Genomic DNA, 26,160 nt, shown 5'->3' with positions numbered 1-26,160 from the left:
CCCGGCGAGGGGCGGGGGCAGCTCCGAACCGGCCCCCGATCCTTCCCGCCGCCGCCTCACGCTTCCCGGAAAGCTTGTCCTTCTCCGCCGAGCTACTCCGGGAGCCCCGCCGCGCCGAGGTGAGGGCTGGGCAAGGGGGAGGGAAGGGACGCCCGCGGAGGAATGTGCCGGGTTGGGGGGCGGGGAGCCGGGGTCCGGCGGCGCGATCTAGGCTCGAGAGCCGGGATCATGTGCTGTTTGTTCCGCGGAGGCGCAGAGAGGTGCCAGGCCCGGGCGGCCGCCGGCTTAGGGCTAGACAGGAGGACCGGTCCGCATGGCCGCCCAGAGAGGCCGGGCGGGGACATGTGTGAGAACTGCCGGGTGGGCAAGGTGCAGGTGGCCCAAGACTCCCTTTCGGGCCGGGCGGCCCCACCCAGCCGCCCAGTATCCTCCTTGTACCCCACGGCTCCTTCACAGCTGCACCGGCTGACCCCTGTCCCTACCTCTGTTCCCTTACCCTGCTGGCCCCCAGCCATGCCACCCCATTCCCTGTCCCATTAGCTGCAGCAACGGCGTCACCATGGCTTGTCCCCACCAGTGTCCTTCCCTCCCCTGGTCAGGGTCTAGGGGGTCAGGGCTGTTCTTCCTGAGCCAGCTTCTGTGATTCCAGCTACTCCCTTCCTGTCCTGGGACAGACCAGCCCCTCACCCTCCCATGCTCTGCCCAGGAAGGCTGGTGAGGGGGAGGCCCAGTGTGACAGGAGTTTGGGGCCCACTGGGGTCACAGGAGGGGGCTTAGCATCCCTTATTCCTCTTCGTGGTTCTCCTCCCTGTTGTCCGTGGGCGTGGGCTGCTCAGCCTCTCCTCACAGGGTGTGGGCACCCGATCACCCACATTCCTGGGCTCCAGCCTGGCACCTTCCCCAGGGCAGTGGACGCCATAGCACTAGCCCCAGGCTGGGGCTGGCACTGGCCAGCCGGCTTCCTTTTGCTTTTCTTTCTCCCTTTCAGGGAGGCCCCAGGGACCCTCTACCCTCAAACACAGGTATTTCTGGGCACCCCAAGGGTGGAGCCCTGAGGGTTGGTCTGATGGCTACAGGATGACCCCACCCTCCCCTGCCCATTGTCCTGGATCCTGAGGAGGAAGTGCTGGGGGCTGGGCAAGGGGCTTAAAGCCCACACAGCTGGCCCTGTGGATCCCAGTCCTGGGCCCTATCTACAGTCCTTGGACTTTGCCCATCCGCACTACCGGCCTGGTGTGTGGAGGTTGTGGGCCTTAGGTGGAAACTGGATTCTCCCTTGCCGACCCTGTGGGGAATTTCAGGACAGGTTTTGCATTTGCAGTTTCTTCTGATCTCTCTTCTGGGCTCCCAGTTTGTGCTTTGGTCCCGGAGTTCCTGCTTCTTTAACAGCTTGTGTTTGCTGTGCTGTGTCTCTTTCTCCTTTCCTCTCCCATTCTTTCCTTCATAGCATGACCTCAGGCTTGCCTTTTGTCTTATTTCTCTCATTTTCTTGGTGTCTGTGACTCTCTACCCCTCGTCTCTCTCTTCCCGCCACCCTCACGTCTCTGCCCATGTGCCCCTCTCTGAATTGCCCTCTGTCCAGCCTCTTTCTCTCTCTCTCCTCTATCTGAACGTTCAGTACACTTGCGAGTGATGAGGAATAAAAATATCACCGTCCTTGCCCTTGGATTCACATTGCATTCTGCCACTCCAGAGGGGCAGCTGTCCATAACGTTTTGTACTATTCCCCCCTAACCGTGGCCCTCCAACCTGGGAACCCCAGACAGGTCTCTGGAGCCACAGGTGCCTCCTAACAACTCTTCCCCCACAACCAGGGTGTCTCCCAGAGCCCCAGCTGGTGTGGCCAGGTCCCAGTAGTAGGATGGGGCTCCCCCTACGAGGGCCAGTGGCAGCGAGAACTGATACAGCCCCCCTGGTCTGGAGCCAGGACGCCAGGTAACTCTGGGGGAGACCGCCCAGGTTCCTGCAAGGTGGAATATGGCTGGGCAGAGAGGCAGAAATACCTTTGGGAGTCTCTCAAGACAGTGACATTTGGGAGGAAAGCCAGGGGAATAAGAGCTGGGTCCTTGAGAGGCTGGGTGGCTCTGGGGGAGATGTGAAGAGACTGGTTCTGGGAAGAAGCTGGGAGGCAATGTCTGGGTCCCCCCAGTGGCTCTGACCCCACCACTCCTTTCTCTGTCCTCCAGCTGAGGAGGGCAGGAGTGTCTGAAGCCATGGCTGGTGCCTCGGTGAAAGTAGCAGTGAGGGTTCGGCCCTTTAACGCCCGTGAGACCAGCCAGGATGCCAAGTGTGTGGTCAGCATGCAGGGCAACACCACCTGTGAGTGAGTCCCCGGGGCCTGGCTGGGCACAGACAGGGAAGGCCGGGCCCACCGCACAGGCCAGTCCCGCTGGGCCAAACTAAGAGGAGGTCTGTGCCGGGCACAGGGCAGGTGCTAGTCGTGAGGGCGGGGGCTGGGGCAGGCTGGCCTTTCCCGTGTTCCCAGTCTTCTGGGAGGGGGAATGTTGGCCTGGAGCCCTCCATTGCCCAATCCAGGGAGGCAGCTCAGTGGGGGCGGGTCCTAGGAAGCCAAAATTAGCTTTGGTGGCTGGAGGGGGTGGGGAATATTAAAGGGGAGAGATGAGTCAGGGCAGTGGTGAGGAGTGGGATGCTTCAGGGGCTGGTGGGGGTATGGGCAGGGGCTGGGAGTACCTGACCTTGACTTTCCTTCCTTTACCCCCTCCTGCTCCTCAGCCATCATCAATCCTAAACAGAGCAAAGATGCCCCCAAAAGCTTCACCTTTGACTACTCCTACTGGTCACACACTTCGGTGGGTTGTTGGGCTGGGGGAAGAGCAGGGCAGTGAGAGACAGTGGATTTAGGTCCTGGGGAGGGGACATGTTGAGAAATAGGACCCCCAGGGGATTATTCAGGCTGATTGGGAGGATGATCCTGGATGGGGGTGGTAGGACCCTTAGGCAGTGATTGAGGCCATGACAAGAAGGCAGAATCCCTTGGGGTAATTAGGACTAGCAGGGGCTGGATAGGATCCTCGGGGTGATTAGGACAATGATGAGGGTGGGAGGGCACATAGGACCTTTGGAGAATCATCAGTGATGGAAGCAAGACTCTTGGGACAGACACAAAAGATAAAGACATCCAGGGTTCCTTCTGTTTTTCTCTGCCCCCGCTTTGTCCTAGGCGGAGGACCCCCAGTTTGCATCTCAGCAGCAAGTGTATCGGGACATTGGAGAAGAGATGCTGCTCCACGCCTTTGAAGGCTACAACGTGTGCATCTTTGCCTACGGGCAGACCGGGGCTGGGAAATCCTATACCATGATGGGGCGGCAGGAGCCAGGGCAGCAGGGCATCGTGCCCCAGGTACATCTAGGACCTGGTAGGGCAGCCAGGGCAGGAACATCTTTAGCTGTCCCCTGAGGAAGGAAGGACCGGGGTCTGAGGATTGTGGAACAGAGACCTGGCTCTGAGGCCACCGGTGATGGGAGATAGAGGTTGGCTCAAGCTGGACAACCCTTTGGGGTGGGAGGGTCTTTGTCCCTATTGGAGGCAACGAGCCTCATTGAGAAGAGCAAGGTTTTGGCATCAGTGAGTCTTGGGTTCGAGCGCCAGTGTTACCACTTATTACTGTTTTACTTAGTTTCATCATAATTTATGAGGATGGTTCTCCTGCAGGCTTGTGTACCATCGCAGAGTGTTAACTGTAGAAACGCCAATTGCGATAACAGAGTTAACCATAATTGTCCCTGGCTGTCCAGCATAGCAACCTGGCACACAGGCTTGGGAGTCAGGACGCCTGGGGTTTGCGCCCTGGCTGGCTGAACGCTAGCCTGTGTTCTTGGGCAAATGGGAACCTCTCTGAGGTTGTTTTCCCATCTGTGAAATGGGAATAACCCCTCCCTCAGGGCTGCGGCAAGGGTTAAATGGGGTCACTTGGGACTGGGCCTGGCCTGTGGCTGGATACTTTAGGTGTGCCCTAAACTAGGAGCTTCTCTGTATTTCCCTGTGTCCCCCTCCAGCTCTGTGAGGACCTCTTCTCTCGTGTTAGTGAGAACCAGAGTGCTCAGCTATCCTACTCTGTGGAGGTAAGCCCGGGTCCTGGTGGCGGGGCTGAGAGCGGTTCAGACTGCTGAGGGCCATTGCTGAAATCAGACAGCCTGGGATCTAATCCTGGCTCTGCTGGTTACAAACTGTGACTTTGGGGCAGTGATTCTGTCCTTCAGCTTCGTATGTTCATCTGGGAGATGCTAATGATCAGATGCACCTCCTGGCTTGTTGGACAGGTCCCTGAGCTAGCATCTGCAGAATGCTTTGCACTGTGTATTAGCTGCAGTCACCTGAATCATGTCCAGTGGAGTCAGATTAAGTTTCGTTGTCATTGTTGTTGCTAGTTTTGTTACTTCTCATTTGCTTTTCCCACTCAGGTGAGCTATATGGAGATCTACTGTGAGCGGGTACGAGACCTCTTGAACCCCAAGAGTCGGGGTTCTCTGCGGGTCCGGGAGCATCCCATCCTGGGCCCCTACGTGCAGGACCTGTCCAAGTTGGCTGTGACCTCCTATGCAGACATTGCTGACCTCATGGACTGTGGAAATAAAGCACGGTGAGGCAGGCTGATGGAGCAGAGGGCAAGGGGGCCAGGGTTGGGAAGGTGAGAGGCAGGATCCAGTGACTGCTTCCTTTGCCCCCAAGGACTGTGGCTGCCACCAACATGAATGAGACCAGCAGCCGATCCCATGCCGTCTTTACCATCGTCTTCACACAGCGCTGCCATGACCAGCTCACTGGGCTGGACTCGGAGAAGGTGAGACTGCTCCCTGGCCCTGCACTGGACACAACCTCCCCTGGCAACAGGGACAGTGACATGGTAGAAGGTCTTGGGCCCTCCTTGCCCATGCTGGGTTGAGTGCCTCCTCAGGCCTTCCATGACCCTGCCCCACCCCGACCCCGTTTTCCCATCAGATCAATCTGTCCCCCTCTACTGTTTGCTTGTCTTTTTTTTTTTTTTTAAGGATCTTGCTCTGTCGCCCAGGTTGGAGTGCAGTGGTGCTGTGGTGCGATCTCAGCTCACTGCACCCTCCACCTCCCGGGTTTAAGCGATTCTCCTGCCTCAGCCTCCTGAGTACCTGGGATTACAGGCATGTGCCACCAGGCCTGGCTAATTTTTTTGTATTTTTAGTAGAGACAAGGTTTCGCCGTGTTGGCCAGGCTAGTCTTGAACTCCTGACCTCAGGTGATCCACCCGCCTCAACCTCCCAAAGTGCTGGGATTACAGATGTGAGCCACCGCACCTGGCTGTTCTTACGAGACCCAGGACAGGGCTTGGATCCCTTGTGTGTCCCTTGTCCGTGCCTGCGGTGGGCCTGTAGCTATTTGTAATCGAGTGAGTAACCACCGTCTCACTGTTGTCATGTATTCTGTTTCCCCCGGCCTCCTCCCTCGCCTCCTCCTGGCTCTCTCTAGCCCTTGCCAGCTGCCCACATTCCTGCTGGGTGCTTCCCTGATTTGCCTGCCCCATCCCCCACCCGCACCTTATCTCCTGCCTGTTTCCTCTGACCCCAGGTCAGTAAGATCAGTTTGGTGGACCTTGCTGGGAGTGAGCGAGCCGACTCCTCAGGGGCCCGGGGCATGCGCCTGAAGGTGAGGGGCTTCACAGTGTTGTGGGCCGTATGTGGAGGTCTCCAGTCGGAACATGAGACTCTCACTGGGGAGGCAGGAAGGGGAAATGGATCGGATTGGGAGAGCACACTTATCCCCCACATTCCTTATCCTTTTCCAGGAGGGCGCCAACATTAATAAGTCCCTAACTACTCTAGGGAAGGTGATCTCGGCCCTTGCAGATATGGTGAGACCTGGGTGTTGGAAAGAGAAGGGGCTTGGGAAAGGGGGGTGACCCACCCTAACTCCTTCACCTTTTTATTCCCCAGCAATCAAAGAAGCGGAAGTCGGATTTTATCCCCTACAGGGACTCTGTGCTCACCTGGCTGCTCAAGGAAAATTTGGGTGAGGGCCTCTTCCTCTCTGCCTGCTGACCCTGACATATCCCACAAACTCCTTTGATACGTCTGACAAATCCCCTTGCTATGCCGAGAATCCCAGATCCCATTGTCTCACTTCTCCCCTTGACCCTTCAAAGGAAACATCCTTCGAAGATTTCCTGATGCTGAGAACAAGGCCATACCCTCCGCCAAGCCAAGGGCCTCACTGACCTGGCTACTCATGACCCCTCCCTGATCCCCAATCCCTGATCTCACACCCACTGCTGCACTGCTCACTTCATCCCCCTTCCATGGTTCTGTGACTGTCCTGCAGATGTATCTCCCTGACCTCATTCCCTACCACAACCACATGTCATGGTTAGTTCCACCCCACTAGATTCCCCTACCTCAGACCGTGACCCTATAAGACCCACACCTGGGCAGTGGGCCCCAGCCCCGTGACCCGGTCTGACTTTTCTTTTCTTTTTTTTTTTTTGAGACGGAGTCTCGCTCTGTCACCCAGGCTGGAGTGCAGTGGCCGGATCTCAGCTCACTGCAAGCTCCACCTCCCGGGTTCACGCCATTCTCCTGCCTCAGCCTCCCGAGTAGCTGGGACTATAGGCGCCCGCCACCTCGCCCGGCTAGTTTTTTTGTATTTTTTAGTAGAGACGGGGGTTTCACCGGGTTATCTAGGATGGTCTCGATCTCCTGACCTCGTGATCTGCCCGTCTCGGCCTCCCAAAGTGCTGGGATTACAGGCTTGAGCCACCGCGCCCGGCCCCGGTCTGACTTTTCTTAGCCCCTGCTTCAGCTAAAGCTTTTCCCTGCACTCCATTCACAGGTGGGAACTCACGCACAGCAATGATTGCAGCCCTGAGCCCTGCTGACATCAATTACGAGGAGACTCTCAGCACCCTCAGGTGCGGCTTCTGGCTCTGGCAGGGATGGGGCAGCATAGGAAAGTGCCAGGCGTTCAGCGAGCTGCTCAGGACCCTGCTCGTGAGACGAGATGGGGGAGATGCCCGAGCCCTGCCACAATATCTTGAGACCTGGGAGAGAGGGAAGGAGAAACAGCAGAGCAAGGGTCCCATGCACCCAGTCCTCACCGACCCTTCTCTTCTCTCACCCAGGTACGCTGACCGCACCAAGCAAATCCGCTGCAATGCCGTCATCAACGAGGACCCGAATGCCCGGCTGATCAGAGAGCTGCAGGAGGAAGTAGCCCGGCTGCGGGAACTACTGATGGCTCAGGGACTGTCAGCCTCTGCTCTGGAAGGTCGAGTTTCCAGGGAGGGGCAGCTCAGGGATGCCCCTTGGCCCACCCCATCCCTCCCTTGCCTTTGCCCAGTCCTGGAGCCAGGGAGGGACCACGCACTATGAAACCCTCCATGTCCTCAGTGACATGGACACAGATGTGGAGAGGGGACGTATGTCTTCAGATGTTATAGGGAGAGACTAATACTCTCGGGGAGAGTCAGGATCCAGAGGGACCTGTCAGGCTCCTGGAACTAATGACCGTTATAGGAAAAAATGGCAATCTGGACTTAGAGGTCAAACGGTACATTGTTGAGAAGAGGCTAGGCTACTGTAACTTTCTTGACAGAAGTTCTTGTAAAACGCCAGAGTCCAGGTGGACCATAGCTTAGCAGTTCGCAGTGGACTGCTTTCTGGCATGTCATTCTCAGCCTCGCTGATGGAAACAGTGTCCAAGTCAGAGGATGTGTAATCCGTGTTGACTGGGTCAGGAATGGGCCCTGCATTCAGTCTTGAGATCATCGCATTGAAGATGGTTAGGGTGCTGAGGGCACAGTGCAGAGAATATGAGTGTTCTTGGGAAGAGAAGGAGAAGGTAACTAGGATGTTTGCCTTCCAACATTTGAGGGATTGTCTTGCAGAAGAGAAAGCAGTAAGAACTTTTTATCCCAGAGGGCAGAACTAGAAACACCAGCACACGTGACGTGGGGCCAGTTTCAGCTCAACACAGCCAAGAATTTCTTTTTAATTAATTAATTTATTTTTTGAGACGGAGTCTTGCTCTGTCGCCAGGCTGGAGTGCAGTGGCTCGATCTTGGCTCACTTCAACCTCCGCCTCCTGGGTTCAAATGATTCTCCTGCCTCAGCCTCCTGAATACCTGGGATTACAGGCGCCTGCCACCACACCTGGCTAATTTTTGTGTTTTTAGTAGAGATGGGGGTTTTGGCCTGGCATGGTGGCTCATGCCTGTAATCCCAGCATTTGGGGAGGCCAGATCAGGCAGATCACCTGAGGTCAGGAGTTCGTGACCAGCCTGACCAAATGGTGAAACCCCGTCTGTAATGCAATGGTGTGGTCTCAGCTCACTGCAACCTCCGCTTCCTGGGTTTAAGTGATTCTCCTCCCCCAGCCTCCCAAATAGCTGGAATTACAGGCACCCATCACCACACCAGACTAATTTTTGTATTTTAGTAGAGATGGGGCTTCACCATGTTGGCCAGGCTGGTCTCGAACTCCTGACCTCAGGTGATCCATCCACCTCAGCCTCCCAAAGTGCTAGGATTACAAGTGTGAGCCACCACACCTGGCCCCACCTAAAAATTTTCTGATGGTGCAAGTTATGTAATAGTGGAAAGGACTGGCCGCCTTCTTCAGTAACAAGCTCTCCACCCCTGGAGTTCATGCAGAGGGACTGGGTGCCCGTTTGTCATGGCCGTAGTAGGAGGACTCCCTGCCTGGTAGGAGGCTGACCAGCGGTCTTCTGTAGTCCTTACAGAATGGTCTTCTGTGAAGCTCTTGGTCTCCTGGCTGTCTCTCATCAGCTCCTTCTTTCCTTAGCCTCATTCTTTTTCCCATCTCCCTCCCAGGCCTGAAGGCGGAGGAAGGGAATGTCGGAAGCGCCCTGCCAGCTGTGTCATCTCCCCCGGCTCCAGTTTCACCCTCATCACCCACCACACATAATGGGGAGCTGGAGCCGTCATTCTCCCCCAACACAGAGCCCCAGATTGGGCCTGAGGAAGCCATGGAGAGGCTACAGGTGGGAAGCTGGAGCTGGCAAGGGCTGGGGCTCTGGGCGTTCCTGGGAGTTTACTTCTCCAAAGTCAAGCTTGAGAAAGAAGGAATTCTAGGAGTAGCATGGCCCCAGGGTAGATTGTCCCTACCCTGGGTCTGCTTGTCCCAGACCATCCTGAAACCTACCCACCCTTATACTCCCAGGAGACAGAGAAGATAATAGCTGAGCTGAACGAGACGTGGGAGGAGAAGCTACGCAAGACAGAAGCCTTGAGGATGGAGAGGTGTGAGGCCTGACTGCTGGGGTCCTGGGAGGAGTTGGAGGCCGCGAGGGAGATCAGGTCCCACAGGGAAGGAGGTCACGGGCAGTGAAGGTAAGACTGACATTTGCCTCTCCTCTGCCCACAGAGAAGCATTGCTGGCTGAGATGGGGGTGGCCGTCCGGGAGGACGGGGGAACTGTGGGCGTCTTCTCTCCAAAGAAGGTGAGTGAGGAATCGGGCGAGGAGACCTAGAGAGCCTCTGGATGCTTAGAAAAGAGGCAGCAGGTGCAGGGTAGTGAATGCTGTCCCTGATCGCTCCCTTTGAGGTCCCTGGCTTGTCCCTCCATCATTTCTGTCCACACCCTGCCACCTCCTCTCTGTTGTCTAGTCATCCCTGCCTTCTCCCCCCAGCCACTTGACAGTCAGCCTCAGGAGAGGGAGAGGGCCTGGGAAGTCGGAGGTTGGTTGGGATAGAGACTGAGGCACTGTGCATGCTTTTGTATCATTTGAGTTTTGTATTCTGTGCATGCTTAAAAAAATAACTAGAGGAATCTATTTTCAAAAGGATAATTTGGGAGGACTAGACTAAAGGAATAGAGGAGGCATAAGCACTGTGATGTAAGACAGTGGTTGCCAGTGCAGCAAGGGGTTGGTTATAGATAGAGGCACCCATGTGGCTTGGAGCTATGCTGCAACTGGTTTCCTGGAGAAGGTGGTTTGGAAAGTGGAACCTGAAAGATGGACAGGACTTGGGGGGTATGGAGGAGTAGGGCCGACATGAGGCTGAACAGCCTGGGGTACGTGTTGGGGTGAGTGGGACATGCCAGTGCCAACGCGTGCCTGCCGCCAGGTTTTAGGTGCCTAATAAATCTTTGCTGAAAGGAAGGAAGGAACAGGGCAGGAGAGGTCAGGCTCAGGTGGAGGCAGGAATGATACTCAAAATATTAATAACCATTCGGCAGAGGGACTGACCAGTCAGAAAGGACACTGGCTATAGACAGCCACCCTGCTGTACCGGTGCATACCAATGAAGGGATGGTGCAGAGGCCAGTTTGAGCAAAGCATGAACTTCCAGTTCCACCAGGGAACGAGCCCAGCCCATTGGACCATGGTGTGAAGCAGCAGAGGATCAGGCCCTAAATCAGATACACTGTGCTCTGGGCCTGATAGGGTCACTGGGGGCTGCCTGGAAGAGGTGATGGGTTATCAGAACGAGGCTCTTCTCTGTTTTGTAAAGTCAGGTCCATCTGGGGGACTAAGCAAGCAAGGATCACTGAATCCCTGTTCTGAAAAGAAGAGAGGGGTTTTGCCTTGCCTGGCCCAAGCCACAGTGAGGGAGTAAGAGAGCTGTGGGCAGCAGGCCAGGCTGCTTGTCTGGGGTCTTGTCTGGGGCTGGGTACCCGGGGCTTTGGGGTCCTTCTGAAGGAGCCAGATTCTTCTGGGACGCAGCCACATCTAGGTGAGAGCAGCTACAGATGCTCTCAGCATGGCTTCCAGCCACCTTTGTATACCTGGAGCTGGGCCACTTCCACCATGGTCGCAAGGATGGAGAAAAAGCAGAAAGGAGTGGGAGACTGGTGGGGTGAAGGTTTGTTCCTTGGAGAGCTTGCAGAGATGCCACCTGCCAAAGCCTGGAGACCAAAGAAGGGGGTTCTTGTTTTGTTTTTAATTGTTCTTATAAAAGTAATACACACCAGAGAGAACATTCTAATAGTTCTAAAAGGTGTGTACAGTGAAAAGTCTCTCCGTTTACAGCATTTTGTTATAGAAAAGAAAAAAGTAACTCTCCATCCTTCCCACCCTTAAGTTCCCCTCTCAGAGGCAGCCTTCATTGTGAGTTCTTTTTTTTTTTTTTTTTGAGACGGAGTCTCACACTGTCACCTGGGCTGGAGTGCAACAGCATGATCTTGGCTCACTGCAAGCTCTGCTTCGTGGGTTCATGCGATTCTCCCGCCTCAGCCTCCTGAGTAGCTGGGATTACAGGCGCACACCACCACACCCAGCTAAGTTTTTGTATTTTTATTAGAGATGAGGTTTCACTATGTTGGCCAGAGTGGTCTTGAACTTCTGTCCTCGTGATCCACCCACTTTGGCGTCCCAAAGTCTTGGGATTAGACGTGTAAGCCACTGTGCCCGGCCCATTATGAGTTATTAATATAGTAGTATTTGTCCATTCTCACACTCCTATAAAAAACTACCTAAGGCCGGGTGCGGTGGCTCACACCTGTAATCCCAGCACTTTGGGAGGCCAAGGTAGGTGGATCACCTGAGGTCAGGAGTTCGAGACCAGCCTGACTAACATGGTGAAACCCCATCGCTACTAAAAATACAAAAACATTAGCCAGGCATGGTGGTGGGCGCCTGTAGTCCCAGCTACTAGGGAGGCTGAGACAGGTGAATGGCATGAACCCGGGAGTGGAGGTTGCAGTGAGCAGAGATCGCGCCACTGCACTGCAGCCTGGGTGACAGCGAGATTCCGTCTCAAAAAAAAAAAATGTTCTCCTAGAGAGGCTGTCTAGGGGACGTTATAATACGTGTACGGGCATGTGTTATGTAGAACTATACACAATGCACACATTCACGGCCTCTAATAGTTGTAGTTGCATAGTTTATTTTATTTAATTAATTAATTTATTTATTTATTTATTTTTGAGACAGAGTTACACTCTGTCACCCAGGCTGGAGTGCAGTGGCACAGTCTCGGCTCAGTGCAAACCCAGCCTCCCAGGTTCAAGTGATTCTCATGCCTCAGCCTCCTGAGTAGCCGGGATTATAGGCACCCGCCACCACGCCAGGCTAATTTTTGTATTTTGGTAGAGACGGGGTTTTGCCATGTTGGCCAGGCTATTCTCAAACTCCTGGTCTCAAATGATGTGCCGGCCTTGGCCTCCCAAAGTGCTGGGATTACAGGTGTGAGCTACTGTGCTTGGCCCGTATACCTTATTTTAAAGGTTCCTTTATTTTTTTCCCCGGTGTCAGGGTATTCTGTTGTGTAGATGTAGGATAATGTATTTAACCAGCTTCCCACTGATGGACATTCAGCATGTTTTCCATTCCTTGACACTACAAAAAAGGCTACAATGCATAGTCTTACAAATGTGTTGTCTCAGCCGGGCGCGGTGGCTCAAGCCTGTAATCCCAGCACTTTGGGAGGTCGAGATGGGCGGATCACAAGGTTGGGAGATCGAGACCACCCTGACTAACACGGTGAAACCCCATCTCTACTAAAAATACAAAAAAAAAAAAAATTAGCCGGGCGTGGTGGCAGGCGCCTGTAGTCCCAGCTACTGGGGAGGCTGAGGCAGGAGAATGGCGTGAACCCGGGAGGCGGAACTTGCAGTGAGCCGAGATCACGCCGCTGTACTCCAGCCTGGGTGACAGAGTGAGACTCCATCTCAAAAAAAAAAAAAAAAAAAAAAGAACTATTCTCATGTTTGAAAGCCATGGGATCTGAAGCCAGAAGAGAGAACTGTTAGACTCATGGGGGAAATGGGTTTGGTGTGGATAGCTCCAACAGGGAATGGTTGGGTCCTACAGGAAAAAACTACAGTTTGTCTTGGAGGGAGTCCCCTCTTGCTAAGACCCCCCTCACCGGGGCTAAGGATTGCTTGAATCAGTGGTATTCAAACCTGGTTCTGAGCTTCCTTCTCAGGGGCTGAGGAGAGGGGCAGGACCAGACCCCGGGGCTCCCACCCCCACCCTGGGCCTGAGCGGCTTCTTGCTTCTCTGCTTGATGTCCTCGGCTTCTAGAGAAGGTTTCATTCTGAACCAAGAGTTATAGGGCTGAAGAAAAAGTTGAAAAGCACTGCCCCAAATCGCGTTCCCTCTCCCCAGGGATAGATTGCTTTCCGCTTCCGGAGCCCATCAGTGTTTGTGAGTCCCAGAGCAGGCCTGACACTGCAGTGCAGGGAAGGACATGGGTGTCCCTCAGGAGAAGTGTCACAGGAGTGATCCTTGGAGCACTTGGGCGAAGGGCGGATGCACAGGATACACAGACACCCGTGGGGGACACAGCTTTGGGCTCTTGAGTGTTCAGGTGGCGCCCAGAGAAGCAGAGGTTTGACTCCGTGCTGTTTCCCTTCTGTGCCCTGTGCTTTCTGCCTCCGTGCTTCCGTCCAGGCTGCTTTCTCCTGGAGCGCTCTTCCTTGTGCATGTCCACGCCCTCCTCGTCCTCCAAGGCCGGCTCCCGCGTTGCCCTTCCGTTAAGTCCTCCTGGTCCCCTTGAAATCCCACAGTTCTTCACTTTGTTCCTCTTTGCATGTGAGTCCCTCCCAGAACACAGAGGCACTCAACCCCCTGGGAACAAATGAATGAACAAATGAACTTAAGCAAGGGCATGAGACGATCAGAAACTCCCCCATGAGGCATCCGTTTCCCACTTGTAATGGTGTTTCCACGCCAAGCCTCACCTCCCCTAGCTGACTCTGATTTCCTGACTGACTGGACAGCAGTGCCTGGGCTTGACTCATCTCTGTGCCCCGCCTCGTGCTCCACCAGGATGAGGTGGAGAGGCCACAGTCAGTCCTTCTGCAGCAGAGGCAGGGGCCTTGTGTTCTGATGGAAGGCTCAGGAAAACTTCCTGGAGGAAGGTACATTTCAGACACTGGGAGGAACGTGAAGGAAGTGAATGATTTTGGCAGGTGGGGGCAGGGTGGGAGGAGGGCTGTTGTTGGGGACACTGGCGGTCAGGGAGGCCTGCTTTGGAGTGAGTGCTCAGGGGTCCGCTGAGTGGAAGTCCAGAGCCTGGGAGAGAAGCCTGGGAGGGGGGCTTGGACAGGTGGACTAGAGCTGGGACATGGAGGAGGCCCAGGGATGCCAGGGGAAAAAGCAGGCTCCAGTCCTGCGGGCCTGGGGTTCCAGCTGGAGAGGTCTCAGCAGAGACGCAAAGACACGGCCATAGCGAGGTGTGGGCAGGAAGCTGGGAGACCTGAGGGGTGGCAGGAAGGCAGGTGGGCCTGGGACAGGGTGGTGCCCAGGGATGGACAGGTGTGTGAGGGGGCAGCAGCTGGCAGGAAGGGAGGCTTCCTCAGGTGTGGCAGCAGTGGCATGAACGGGTACAGAGGCAGCAAGGCCTGTGTGCCACCCAGAGTACTGCCCAGCAAGGGCAGGGCTGCCGTAACAGGAACAAGTCGGGAGAAGGTTCTTTGGGAGAACGGAATGGGCTGGGTTTTCAGCACAGCAGCATGACAGTCACTCAGGATGGATTCGCTGAGGGGCTCAGGCAAGGACAGCCCCAGGCAGGCACTGCAGGGATGCGGGCTTGAGGTGAAGGAGTCCAGGGAGAGGTAGTCACTGGGGAAGAGTCAGGGAGTCCGCTTCAAGAAACATGTTTGTTCCATTTGCTTTTAAGTTGAAGCGCCACTTTCATTTTTAAATTGTGAAAGTGATTCATGTGTGTAGGAAATTCAAGGTTGATGAAAGGTGGGGAGCACCAGTCTGCTCACTCAGTCTCCCCCAACTCTCTAGAAGCTGCAAGGTACATTTTGAGGAAAGAAATGATGGGATCTGAGACAGAGGAATATAGGGAAGAAGAAGGGAATGCAGGGGGGTCCGGGACTTCTGGTCAGGGAGCCTGGTGGGTCGAGGTGCTTCCGAAGAGACAGGCCCTGGGAAGGGTTGCTGATCTGGACACAGCTGGATGGGTGGGGCAATTTTTGTAGGCCCCTTGTGTGAGGAGAGGGTGGATCAGGCTGTCCCGAAGGTGGCTGGTGTGAGAGGTGGGAACCAAAGGACCAATATGATACTCAGGGTGGAAGGATGACGATGGGAGGAGCACAGAGGGCAGGAGAGCTCTCCAGAGTGAGGGGGCGCAGCTGGCAGTGCCAGGCCTGGAGGGGTGTCTCCTCCCACCGCTCCATTTCTTCCTTTCCATAGCAGCCCTGGCTGGCTCCCCCTGACCACATTTCTCTCCCATCTTAGACTCCCCACCTGGTGAACCTGAACGAAGACCCTCTGATGTCTGAGTGTCTGCTCTACCACATCAAGGATGGCGTCACCAGGTAGCGTGTACCCAGCAGCCTGGGGGGCAGCCTCTGCTTTTGGGGTGTGGCTGCAGGGGGTTGGCCACATTGGTGTCTCCCTTCCCTGGTGGTCCCTGGAGATACCTCAGATCTCTAAACAGCTGCCTCCACAGCCCTGCATGCTCTCCCAGCTTCAAGAGAAGTCGCTGAGCCTGCCTACTCAGTGGTTGTCTTGCCTCCACCTGCCAGTCTGGTTAGGGCGAGACATCCTTGTTTACTGGGGCAGGAGAGTTGGGAAACGTAGACCCCGCATTCTTAGCCCCTGATGCCATTGCCTTGGCCTCCCTTGGTAGGGCCTTCCCTGGGGGTGGGAGAAGGGAAACACGGCCTGGTCTGTGCGGTTGAGGGCTGGGCAGCTAAAGGCATGTGGCTCCTTGGACTGGTATTATGAAGTCCTGGGGGCTCGGTGCCTGCCCTAAAGGGGTGAGGGTGCCCTTCCCCTCCCACCACAGGCATTTGTGGCTGTCCTTGATGAGCATCGTGGGTAGGGAGTGAGCTCTCAGGATCATCAGCCTAAGGATGGGTGGAGGCCTGTGGCTGAGGGTGCCCCTTTCTCCCAGGTTTGCTTTTCCCCTTTGCTGTATAACATGGTGACTAAGAGCATGGCTTCAGAGTCAGGCAGACCTGGGCTCAGATCCCAGCATCACCACTGCCCACCAGAATGACCCTGGGCATACCCGTTCTCCTCCCTGAGCCTCTGCTTCCTCATCTGTGAAATGGGAGTAATTTGCTTGGCTCATTGAGTTGGATAAATTAGTGTTCAGGGCTTGGTTAAAGTCTGGCGTATGCTCACACATGTTGGCCACTGCTTCCCCAGGGTCGGCCAGGTAGATATGGACATCAAGCTGACCGGACAGTTCATTCGGGAGCAACACTGTCTCTTCCGCAGCATCCCCCAGCCAGATGGAGAAGGTAATGGCTGAGGGGATGAGAGAGGCCAGATGGGGAGACAGAGAGGCCCCCATGTTCCACCCCAGACACTGAACACAGAGGTCTGGGTCGGGCACCAGGGAGTGCGGCCATATAAAGAGGGGATGCGGTCTTGTCCTCAGAGGGGCTTCGGGCTCATGGGTATGAATGGAGGAAGACCCCAGGCCCGGCCCTCTGCACTCACCCTGAGAGGGCAGACTACTGCATGCTTAGGAACTGGTGAGGGTCCCAAGGTAGAAATGGGACACTGGCTGGGCGCAGTGGCTCATGCCTGTAATCCCAGCACTTTGGGAGGCCGAGGCGGGTGGATCACAAGGTCAGGAGATCGAGACCATCCTGGCTGACATGGTGAAACCCCGTCTCTACTCCGTCTCAAAAAAAAAAGAAGAAAAAAAAAATGGAACACTGGTGAGCCAGAGGGTGAGATTTTGCTGAAGAGAAGATGCTGCCCTTCTTGATCTTGTTAATGAAAACTAGCACCCTGATCCTTTTTAAATAAAAACCTGTATTTGAATATCGGAACTTATCCCTGTGGAAAACCTGCTTTTATCCAGCTATGATTGCCGAAGTTTCTTTTTCTTTTTGTTTTTGTTTTTTTGAGACAGAGTTTTTGCTCTTGTCGTGCAGGCTGGAGTGCAGTGGCGCTATCTGGGCTCACTGCAGCCTCCACCTCCCGAGTTCAAGCGATTCTCCTGCCTCAGCCTCCTGAGTAGCTGGGATTATAAGCATGCACCACCATGCCTGGTTAATTTTGTGTTTTTTTTTTTTTTTTTTTTTTTTTTGAGACGGAGTCTTGCTTTGTCACCCAGGCTGGAGTGCAGTGGCCGGATCTCAGCTCACTGCAAGCTCCGCCTCCCGGGTTTACGCCATTCTCCTGCCTCAGCCTCCCGAGTACCTGGGACTACAGGCGTCTGCCACCTCGCCCGGCTAGTTTTTTGTATTTTTTAGTAGAGACGGGGTTTCACCATGTTAACCAGGATGGTCTCGATCTTCTGACCTCGTGATCCGCCCGTCTCGGCCTCCCAAAGTGCTGGGATTACAGGCTTGAGCCACCGCGCCCGGCCAATTTTGTGTTTTTAGTAGAGACGGGGTTTCTCCATGTTGGTCAGACTGGTCTCGAACTCCTGACCTCAGGTAATCTGCCTGCCTTGGCCTCCCAAAGTGCTGGGATTACAGGCGTGAGCCACTGCGCCCGGCCTTTTTTTTTTTGAGACGGAGTCTCGCTGTCTCCCCAAGATTGGAGTGCAGTGGCGTGATCTTGGCTCACTGCAGCCCCCACCTCCCGGATTCAAGTGGTTCTCTTGCCTCAACCCCCTGAGTAGCTGGGATTACAGGCACGTGCCACCACACCAGGCTAATTTTTGTATTTTCGGTAGAGACGGGGTTTCACCATGTTGGTCAGGCTGGTCTCAAACTCCTGACCTCAGGTGATCCGCCTGCCTCGGCCTCCCAAAGCGCTGGGATTACAGGCATGAGCCACTGCACCTGCTGAGGTGTATTTTTGAGGTCGCCAGTTTGTTTTAGTTCTGACACTTTAAAAAAAAATAGAATGATTTGGGTTCACATAAACTCAAGCAAAGTCTCTGTGAAAATGAATTGGGCAGGGAGGCAGGACATGGTACACATGTGCCGTCTGTCAGCTTGGACCTGGTGTGTGCATTGTGCCTCAGAGACTAGGAGTGCTTGGCCTAACACCTTCCAGGGAACAAGGGACCTGGGGCCTGTATGGTTAGCTTTTTTTTTTTTTTTTTTTTTTTTTTTTTTGAGACAGAGTCTTGCTCTATCACCCAGGCTGGAGTGCAGTGGCGCAATCTTGACTCACTGCTGCAACCTCCACCTCCCGGGTTCAAGCAATTCTCCTGCCTCAGCCTCCTGAGTAGCTGGGATTACAGGTGTGTGCCACCACACCTGGCTAATTTTGTGTTTTTAGTAGAGACAGGGTTTCTCCATGTTGGTCAGGCTGATCTCGAACTCCTGACCTCAGGTGATCTGCCTGCCTTGACCTCCCAAAGTGCTGGGATTACAGGTGTGAGCCATCGCACCCAGCCCTAATTTTATATATATATATATTTATTTATTTATTTTATTTATTTTTTTTGAGTCGAAGTCTTGCTCTGTCACCCAGGCTGGAGTGCAGTGGCGTGATCTTGGCTCACTGCAAGCTCCACCTCCTAGGTTCACACCATTCTCCTGCCTCAGCTTCTCGAGTAGCTGGGACTACAAGCACCCGCCACCACGCCTGGCTAATTTTTTGTATTTTTAGTAGAGATGGGGTTTCACCGTAGTAGCCAGGATGGTCTCGATCTCCCGACCTCATGATCCGCCCGCCTCAGCCTCCCAAAGTGCTGGGATTACAGGCATGAGCCACTGCGCCTGGCTAATTTTTATATTTTTAGTAGAGACGGGGTTTCACCATGTTGGTCAGGCTAGTCTTGAACTCCTGACCTTGTGATCCTCCCGCCTCAATCTCCCAAAGTGCTGGGATTACAGGCGTGAGCCACCGCGCCCGGCCTGGGCCTCGGTTCTTAACAGCAGATTTAAGTCCTGGCCAGAGACAGGCAGGAGGATGGGGGCAGCACAGACAGGTACAGATGTAGACGAATGGTTTTTACTAACCATCTACTCTGTGCATCTGCATTGTCTCACACAGCTCACAGGTGAGAGAACTGAGGCTCTCGGGGGTTAGGTGATTTGCAAAATAGCACACAAAATGGCAGAACTGGATTCAGACACAGGATGGAAGGCACCAGGGGCTGTGCTGTGAACTCTGCCCTGGACTGTCAGATTATCATGGGTTCAGGGTAAGGCTGCCTGGGCCAAGCTGGAGCAGTCTTCTCACCCAGCCCCACTTACCCTGTATAACACCTATACCCTCCTTTTTTATTTTCATTTTCGTTTTTAGTTTTTGAGACAGGGTCTTTCCCTGTTGCCCACGCTAGAGTGCAGTGGCACGATCATGGTTCATTGCAGCCTCAACCTCCCGGGTTAAAGCGATCCTCCCACTTCAGCCTCCTGAGTAGCTGGAACTACAGACCTGCACCACCACACCTGGCTAATTTTCGTACTTTTTGTACAGACAGAGTTTTAATGTGTTACCCAGGCTGGTCTCAAGGTCCTAAGCCCAAGCAGTCTACCTGCCTCAGCCTCCCAAAGTGCTGGGATTACAGGCATGAGCAACTGCGCCCAACCCAACTCCCTTCTTTAGAGAGGACTTTAGATTATCTGCTTTTAAAAATATTAATAGAATTAAATGCCTTTTTTCCCCTCTTTCTTTCGTTTTAATAAATGGCATCTGGCCGGGTGCGGTGGCTCCCACCTGTAATCCCAGCACTTTGGGAGGCTGAGGCGGGTGGATCACCTGAGGTCGGGAGTTAGAGACCAGCCTGGGCAACATGGAGAAACCCCATCTCTACTAAAAATACTAAATTAGCTGGGTGTGGTGGCACATGCCTGTAATCCCAGCTACTCAGGAGGCTGAGGCAGGAGAATTGCTTAAACCCAGGAGGCAGAGGTTGCAGTGAGCCAAGATTGCACCATTGCAGTCCAGCCTGGGCAACAAGAGCGAAACTCCATCTCAAAAAAAAAAAAAAACCATCACGATTAAATGACTTTAGATTATCTTGTTTATTGTCTGTCTTTCCAGGCGGAAGTAAGGTCTATGAGAGCAGGGATTTTTTGTTTTATATCACCACTGGATTTCTAAGACCTAATAAAATAGCGTTTGGAAGATAGTAGGAGTGTGGTATATTTGGATTTAAATCAATAAATGAATTTTGGGGCATGATGGGAAATGAAGAAAAGATGGGGATAGATGGCACCCCCTCTAGGCACCCACATCCCGTCCTGCTTCCACTTCTGCTGCTGCCGTTTCCCTGAGCCGCCGTGATGCCCTTGGCTGCCTCTCTCCCCATCGTCTTCTGAGTCTCTCTTTGCATTGGCTCATTTCCTGTCCTCTGCCCCTAAGCTGAGTCCTCTGCTCTCCTTGTTCTCCCAGCAGCATCCATTGTCCCCATCCCTGCCTGATGTTATAGTTCATCCCAGTTTCTGTGTTTCTCTATTACTTCTAGTATAAGTATTATAATAATAAAACATGATTGCATGTTATTTTATAGTTTACTTATTTGGGCCTTCTAACAACTCTTCATTCAGACTTCATTATCCCATCTTATAAAATATCGCAGGGCTGGGCGCGGTGGCTCAAGCCTGTAATCCCAGCACTTTGGGAGGCCGAGACGGGCGGATCACGAGGTCAGGAGATCGAGACCATCCTGGCTAACACGGTGAAACCCCGTCTCTACTAAAAAAAAAAATACAAAAAACTAGCCGGGCGAGATGGCGGGCGCCTGTAGTCTCAGCTACTCGGGAGGCTGAGGCAGGAGAATGGCGTGAACCCAGGAGGCGGAGCTTGCAGTGAGCTGAGATCCGGCCACTGCACTCCAGCCTGGGCGACAGAGCGAGACTCTGTCTCAAAAAAAAAAAAAAAAAAAAAAAAAAAAAAAAAAATCGCAGAAGTTAAATTGACTTGTTCAGCATCCCTGGCTAAGGAGCTGCAGAGCCTGGGCCTTTGGGAAACCAGGGTTCCTCTGTGGCAATGGCCACTGCTCCTTGAGGGCAGGGAGTTGCATCATGCATCTTCGTGTCCCCAGAAACTGGCAGGCTCAGTGATTTGTACTGAGGAGCAGCTTGATGGATGTTTGGGTTGGGCTGACTTTCTCTTGTCATATGTCAGCTGTGTCTTGAGAAGGTGAGTCAGGCAGCAGTTTGCAAGATGCATGAGGCAGAGAGGTGGGCTACAAGCCTGCTGGAGAAACCCAGGCCCCACCAGGGATAATGTCAGTGGGAAAGGTAGGAATGGACATCTGGAAGGCAGAAATGACAGGGCCTCTGAGCAGTTAAACATGAGGAATGAATCCTTTTGACAATTATTGGTTTTCTAAGCTGCTGCTGGGGAGGATAGAGGTGGGTGAGTCAGGAGCCACTGCAGAGGCTTCTGGGAATTGTAGTTGGGGCTCTAACCCTCCTTCTGCTCTTCCTTTCCCGTGCTGCCTGCCACCAGAGGGGCCATGGCACCCCCCACAGGTACTGGGGGTGGGACTGGTGGTGCATGTGTGGTTTTCGGGGTAAGGCAAAGGTGGGAATCTGTGACCATGACCCACCTTCCTCCAGGGTCTGATCTTTCCCCTTCCTCTGCCCTTCCATTCAGTGGTGGTCACTCTGGAGCCTTGTGAAGGAGCTGAGACATATGTGAATGGGAAGCTTGTGACGGAGCCGCTGGTGCTGAAGTCAGGTAGAAGATGTGTCACAGAGTGCGGGTTCTGGGGCCTGGCTGTGTGGAGGAAGTCTCAAGGGAGGGCCTTCTGGGTGTATCCTAGAGGCGGACCCTGAAATACATCAGAAATAGCACGGGGATATAAAGAAGGAACTGGGAAGCGAAGGTCAAGGAGTCAGGTCTTGGTTTCTCCTGCTGTCCCAGGGAACAGGAAGAGGATGCCAAGCTCTCGCAATTCCCTTTGGCCGACAGGAATGGGGTTGGTGCCTGGGTGTCAGCCAGGGGAGCATAGGCTCCAGCTGCCCTCAGACTTGGGGTGATGGAAGAGAGGGTATCACAGCCCCCTGTGCTGGATCCTCTCTGTCTTGGGTGTAGGGATGGGTTTGGTGCTGTTGGGGAGCGAGTTTACTTTTCCCTCCTCCCATCTCTAGGGAATAGGATTGTGATGGGCAAGAACCATGTTTTCCGCTTCAACCACCCGGAGCAGGCGAGGCTGGAACGGGAACGAGGGGTCCCCCCACCCCCAGGACCGCCCTCTGAGCCAGTCGACTGGAACTTTGCCCAGAAGGAACTGCTGGAGCAGCAAGGCATCGACATCAAGCTGGAAATGGAGAAGAGGTGCGAGGGGGATGCCCACGTGCCCCACGGCCCTCTAGGCCGTCCCTCCCAGGCCTCTGGGCCCGTGTCCTCCTCTTGGCAGGTACCTCACCAAGGTTGCTGTTCCTTCCCTCCCCGCCCAATCCCAGGCTGCAGGATCTGGAGAATCAGTACCGGAAAGAAAAGGAAGAAGCCGATCTTCTGCTGGAGCAGCAGCGACTGGTGAGGGGCAGCAGGAGCTGGAGATGGGCTGACGGGCGGATGAGCAGCAAGCCTGAGTCCGAGTGCAGTGCTCACCCCTGAGCCAGAGTGGGAAGGAAGTGGGCATGGGGCTAAGGGGAAGGGTCCGAGAGGAAAAAGCCAGGAGGGAGATGTGACTACAGGAGGAATCCATTGTGAGGAAGGAAGGAAGATTCCTCCAGTTGACCAGGGCTTCCCATACTCCAGTTGATCGTGCCAAGTTTATGATTTTCACCGTATCCAAGTACTACCTGTGTTGCTATTAAGATTGTTCTTTTTTTTTTTTTTTGGAGACAGAGTCTCCCTCTGTCACCCAGGCTGGAATGCAGTGGGACAGTCTCAGCTCACTGTAGCCTCTGCCTCCCGGGTTCAAGCGATTCTCCTGCCTCAGCCTCCCCAGTAGCTGGGATTACAGGAGCCCGCTACCACGCCCGGCTAATTTTTCTATTTTTAGTAGAAACAGAGTTTCACCATGTTGGCCAGGCTGGTCTTGAACTCCTGACCTCGTGATCTGCCCGCCTTGGCCTTCCAAAGTGCTGGGATTACAGATGTGAGCCACTGCGCCCGGCCGTGGACTTTCTGTTTTGTTTTTGAGACAGGATCTTGCTCTGTCACCCTGGCTGGAGTGCAGTGACCTGATCATAGCTCACTGCAGCCTCGAACTCCTTGGGTTCAAGCAATCCTCCCAACTCAACCTCCTGAGTAGCTGGGATTACAGGTGTGCACTTCCATGCCTGGCTACATTTTTTTTTTTTTTTTTTTTTTTGTAGAGATGTTGGTCTCACTACATTGCCCGGGCTGGTCTTCAGCTCCTGGGCTCAAGCGATCCTCCTGCCTTGGCCTTCCAACATGCTGGGATTGCAGGCACGCGCCACCACCCCTCAATGGTCTTTTAAGTCTTGCACAAAGTTCCACACTTGATTAGCTACAGCTAATACTTATGGTAACTTTCTCTGTGCCAGCCATGGTTCTAAGTACTCCAAATGGATCTGGGAGGTAGATACCGTCATTATCTCTGTTGTCTAGAGGAGCAGAGGTTAAGCAGTCTGCCCAAGGGTGTGCTGTCGGGATGGAGCAGGACTTGAACCCAGGCTCCCTGATGGGTGCGTTTCCAGTGTCACTTAGTGACACATGGGCTCTGGATGTCCTTAGCCCTCTCTTCCTCTTTCTCTCTCTGGCCCCAGTATGCGGACTCAGACAGCGGGGATGACTCTGACAAGCGCTCCTGTGAAGAGAGCTGGCGACTCATCTCCTCCTTGCGAGAGCAGCTGCCGCCCACCACGGTCCAGACCATTGTCAAACGCTGTGGCCTGCCCAGCAGTGGCAAGCGCAGGGCCCCTCGCAGAGTTTATCAGATCCCCCAGCGACGGAGGCTGCAGGGCAAAGACCCCCGCTGGGCCACCATGGCTGACCTGAAGATGCAGGCCGTGAAGGAGATCTGCTACGAGGTGGCCCTGGCTGACTTCCGCCACGGGCGGGCTGAGATTGAGGCCCTGGCCGCCCTCAAGATGCGGGAGCTGTGTCGCACCTATGGCAAGCCGGAGGGCCCCGGAGATGCCTGGAGGGCCGTGGCCCGGGATGTCTGGGACACTGTGGGCGAGGAGGAAGGAGGTGGAGCTGGCAGTGGTGGTGGCAGTGAGGAGGGAGCCCGAGGGGCAGAGGTGGAGGACCTCCGGGCCCACATCGACAAGCTGACGGGGATTCTGCAGGAGGTGAAGCTGCAGAACAGCAGCAAGGACCGGGAGCTGCAGGCCCTGCGGGACCGCATGCTCCGCATGGAGAGGGTCATCCCCCTGGCCCAGGTAGGTCTGGCCTTCTCCCGCCCTTCTCCCTCAGCTCTTCCCTTTAGGAATCTGAACCTTCCATCTCAGAGCCTAACCTTCCCCGAGTCTGGAAAAAAATTCACTGAAGTATAGCACAGTTTTTTTCCAATATCGTTTATGAACCACATGCCTCACTGTCACCAGACTGCTAATTAAAAATGCAGATTTCTGGGTTCTACCCCAGACCTACTGAATCACATCTTTGGGGACAAATCTGCATTTGTAATAAGCTCTGGGTGTTTCTGAAGTACAGCAAAGTTTAAGACCCACTGATATAAAGTGTGCAGGGTTTTTTTGTTTTGTTTTGTTTTTCTGAGGCAGAGTCTCGCTCTGTTGCCAGGCTGGAGTGCAGTAGCGCATCTCAGATCACTGCAACCTCCGCCTCCCAGGTTCAAGCAGTTCTCCTGCCTCAGCCTCCTGAGTAGCTGGGACTACAAGTTTGCACCACCATGCCCGGCTAATTTTTTTTTTTTTTTTTTTTTAGTATTTTAGTAGAGACAGGGTTTCACCATGTTGGCCATGATGGTCTTGATCTCTTGATCTTGTGATCTGCCTGCCTCAGCCTCCCAAAGCGCTGGGATTACAGGCATGAGCCACCGCGCCCGGCCCTAAACCCCTATTTTTCGAGCTTCCTTATCTCAAGGCTTTTCTCCAGACCCTTTGACCTCCAGGCACTCCAGGTCCCTCTTGAATCCACATGTCCTGAGGATTCAGCTCTCCTCACATCCCTTCTCCTTTTCTCTCACTCCTCCCTCCCAGGATCATGAGGATGAGAATGAAGAAGGTGGTGAGGTCCCCTGGGCTCCACCTGAAGGATCAGAGGCAGCAGAGGAGGCAGCCCCCAGTGACCACATGCCATCAGCCCGGCCCCCGTCGCCACCACTGTCAAGCTGGGAGCGGGTGTCACGGCTCATGGAGGAGGACCCTGCCTTCCGTCGTGGTCGTCTTCGCTGGCTTAAGCAGGAGCAGCTACGGCTGCAGGGACTGCAGGGCTCTGGGGGCCGGGGCGGGGGGCTGCGCAGGCCCCCAGCCCGCTTTGTGCCCCCTCACGACTGCAAGCTACGCTTCCCCTTCAAGAGCAACCCCCAGCACCGGGAGTCTTGGCCAGGGATGGGGAGCGGGGAGGCTCCAGCTCCACCCCAACCCCCTGAGGAGGTCACTCCCCCTCCAGCCACCCCTGCCCGCAGGCCTCCGAGTCCCCGAAGGTCCCACCATCCCCGCAGGAACTCCCTGGATGGAGGGGGCCGATCCCGGGGAGCGGGTTCTGCACAGCCTGAACCCCAGCACTTCCAGCCCAAAAAGCACAACTCTCATCCCCAGGCGCCCCAACCCTACCCAGCCCAGCGGCCCCCAGGGCCCCGCTACCCCCCATACACTACTCCCCCACGAATGAGACGGCAGCGCTCTGCCCCTGACCTCAAGGAGAGTGGGGCGGCTGTGTGAGTTCCACATCCTGGGCAGAGGGCCTGGTGGGGCCCCTTGTTAGGAGAAGGGAAGACGCCCGAGACGCTGCTTCCCCGGAAGCTGGGGCAGGGAGGCCCAGGAGATGAGAGAGAAGGTCCGAGTAGGTGATAGAAGATGCAGGGGAGGCCGAGCTGGAGGCTGAGGAAAGGAAGAGGGCACGGAGTTGCCAGGAGCAAACCAAAGTGAAGCGAGAGAGGAAGCTGCCTCGGGGCCACCCCTCGCAAGGGGGTGGGTCCCACAAACGCTGCTATGGGTGGGGTGGGGGGCTGGGGGGCTGCGTAGCCAGTGTTTGACTTTCTTTTTAAGTAGGGGAAAGGGGGAGAGGACAGAGTGAGGCAAGTTCTCCCCAGCCCCTGTCCGTCTGTCTGTCTGTGGTGGTTTCTGTTTCTAGGGAGACATGGTAGGATCATAAGTCATTCCCCTCCTCTTCCAGGCCTCCTGCTGTATTTGGGGGACCTGACTGGTGTGGCTGGAGTCCCATGAGGATGTGGCCCCTTTAATAAAGGATAGTGAACAGGGAGCTTGTGGCCTGTTTGTTTTGGGTTTTCGTGGAGGTGTAGGTTATATAAGGAAACGGCACAGGTCTTAAGCAT

General features: G+C 54.6%; 2 protein-coding genes across 4 annotated transcripts in view; one reads left to right on the top strand and one right to left on the bottom strand.

The window, feature by feature from the left end:
• SPAG7 (sperm associated antigen 7) overlaps positions 1–26,160 on the bottom strand; it is a 78,837-nt gene that overhangs the window by 40,027 nt on the left and 12,650 nt on the right. The gene's annotated exons all lie outside the window — the stretch shown is intronic.
• KIF1C (kinesin family member 1C) lies at positions 19–26,087 on the top strand. Of its 3 annotated transcripts, XM_050765249.1 has the most exons (24): positions 19–119; positions 989–1,022; positions 1,815–1,935; positions 2,187–2,319; positions 2,734–2,810; positions 3,182–3,361; positions 4,018–4,083; positions 4,423–4,601; positions 4,691–4,802; positions 5,561–5,638; positions 5,778–5,843; positions 5,926–6,001; positions 6,818–6,896; positions 7,107–7,252; positions 8,818–8,987; positions 9,167–9,246; positions 9,371–9,446; positions 15,144–15,223; positions 16,062–16,156; positions 21,378–21,461; positions 21,875–22,061; positions 22,190–22,262; positions 23,465–24,082; positions 24,863–26,087. In XM_050765249.1, the coding sequence occupies exons 4-24, from the start codon at positions 2,214–2,216 to the stop codon at positions 25,544–25,546; spliced, it is 3,312 nt and encodes a 1,103-aa protein (XP_050621206.1). In that variant the 5' UTR covers positions 19–119; positions 989–1,022; positions 1,815–1,935; positions 2,187–2,213; the 3' UTR covers positions 25,547–26,087. The 3 variants fall into 3 exon arrangements, with proteins under 3 accessions (XP_050621206.1, XP_050621205.1, XP_050621207.1); XM_050765248.1 differs by lacking the exon at positions 989–1,022; XM_050765250.1 differs by lacking the exons at positions 19–119; positions 989–1,022 and having other exon boundaries at positions 1,290–1,935.

The sequence above is a fragment of the Macaca thibetana genome, chromosome 16, assembly GCF_024542745.1.
Source record: "Macaca thibetana thibetana isolate TM-01 chromosome 16, ASM2454274v1, whole genome shotgun sequence".
NCBI lineage: Eukaryota > Metazoa > Chordata > Mammalia > Primates > Cercopithecidae > Macaca > Macaca thibetana.
This window is presented reverse-complemented; position numbering and strand designations above follow the sequence as displayed.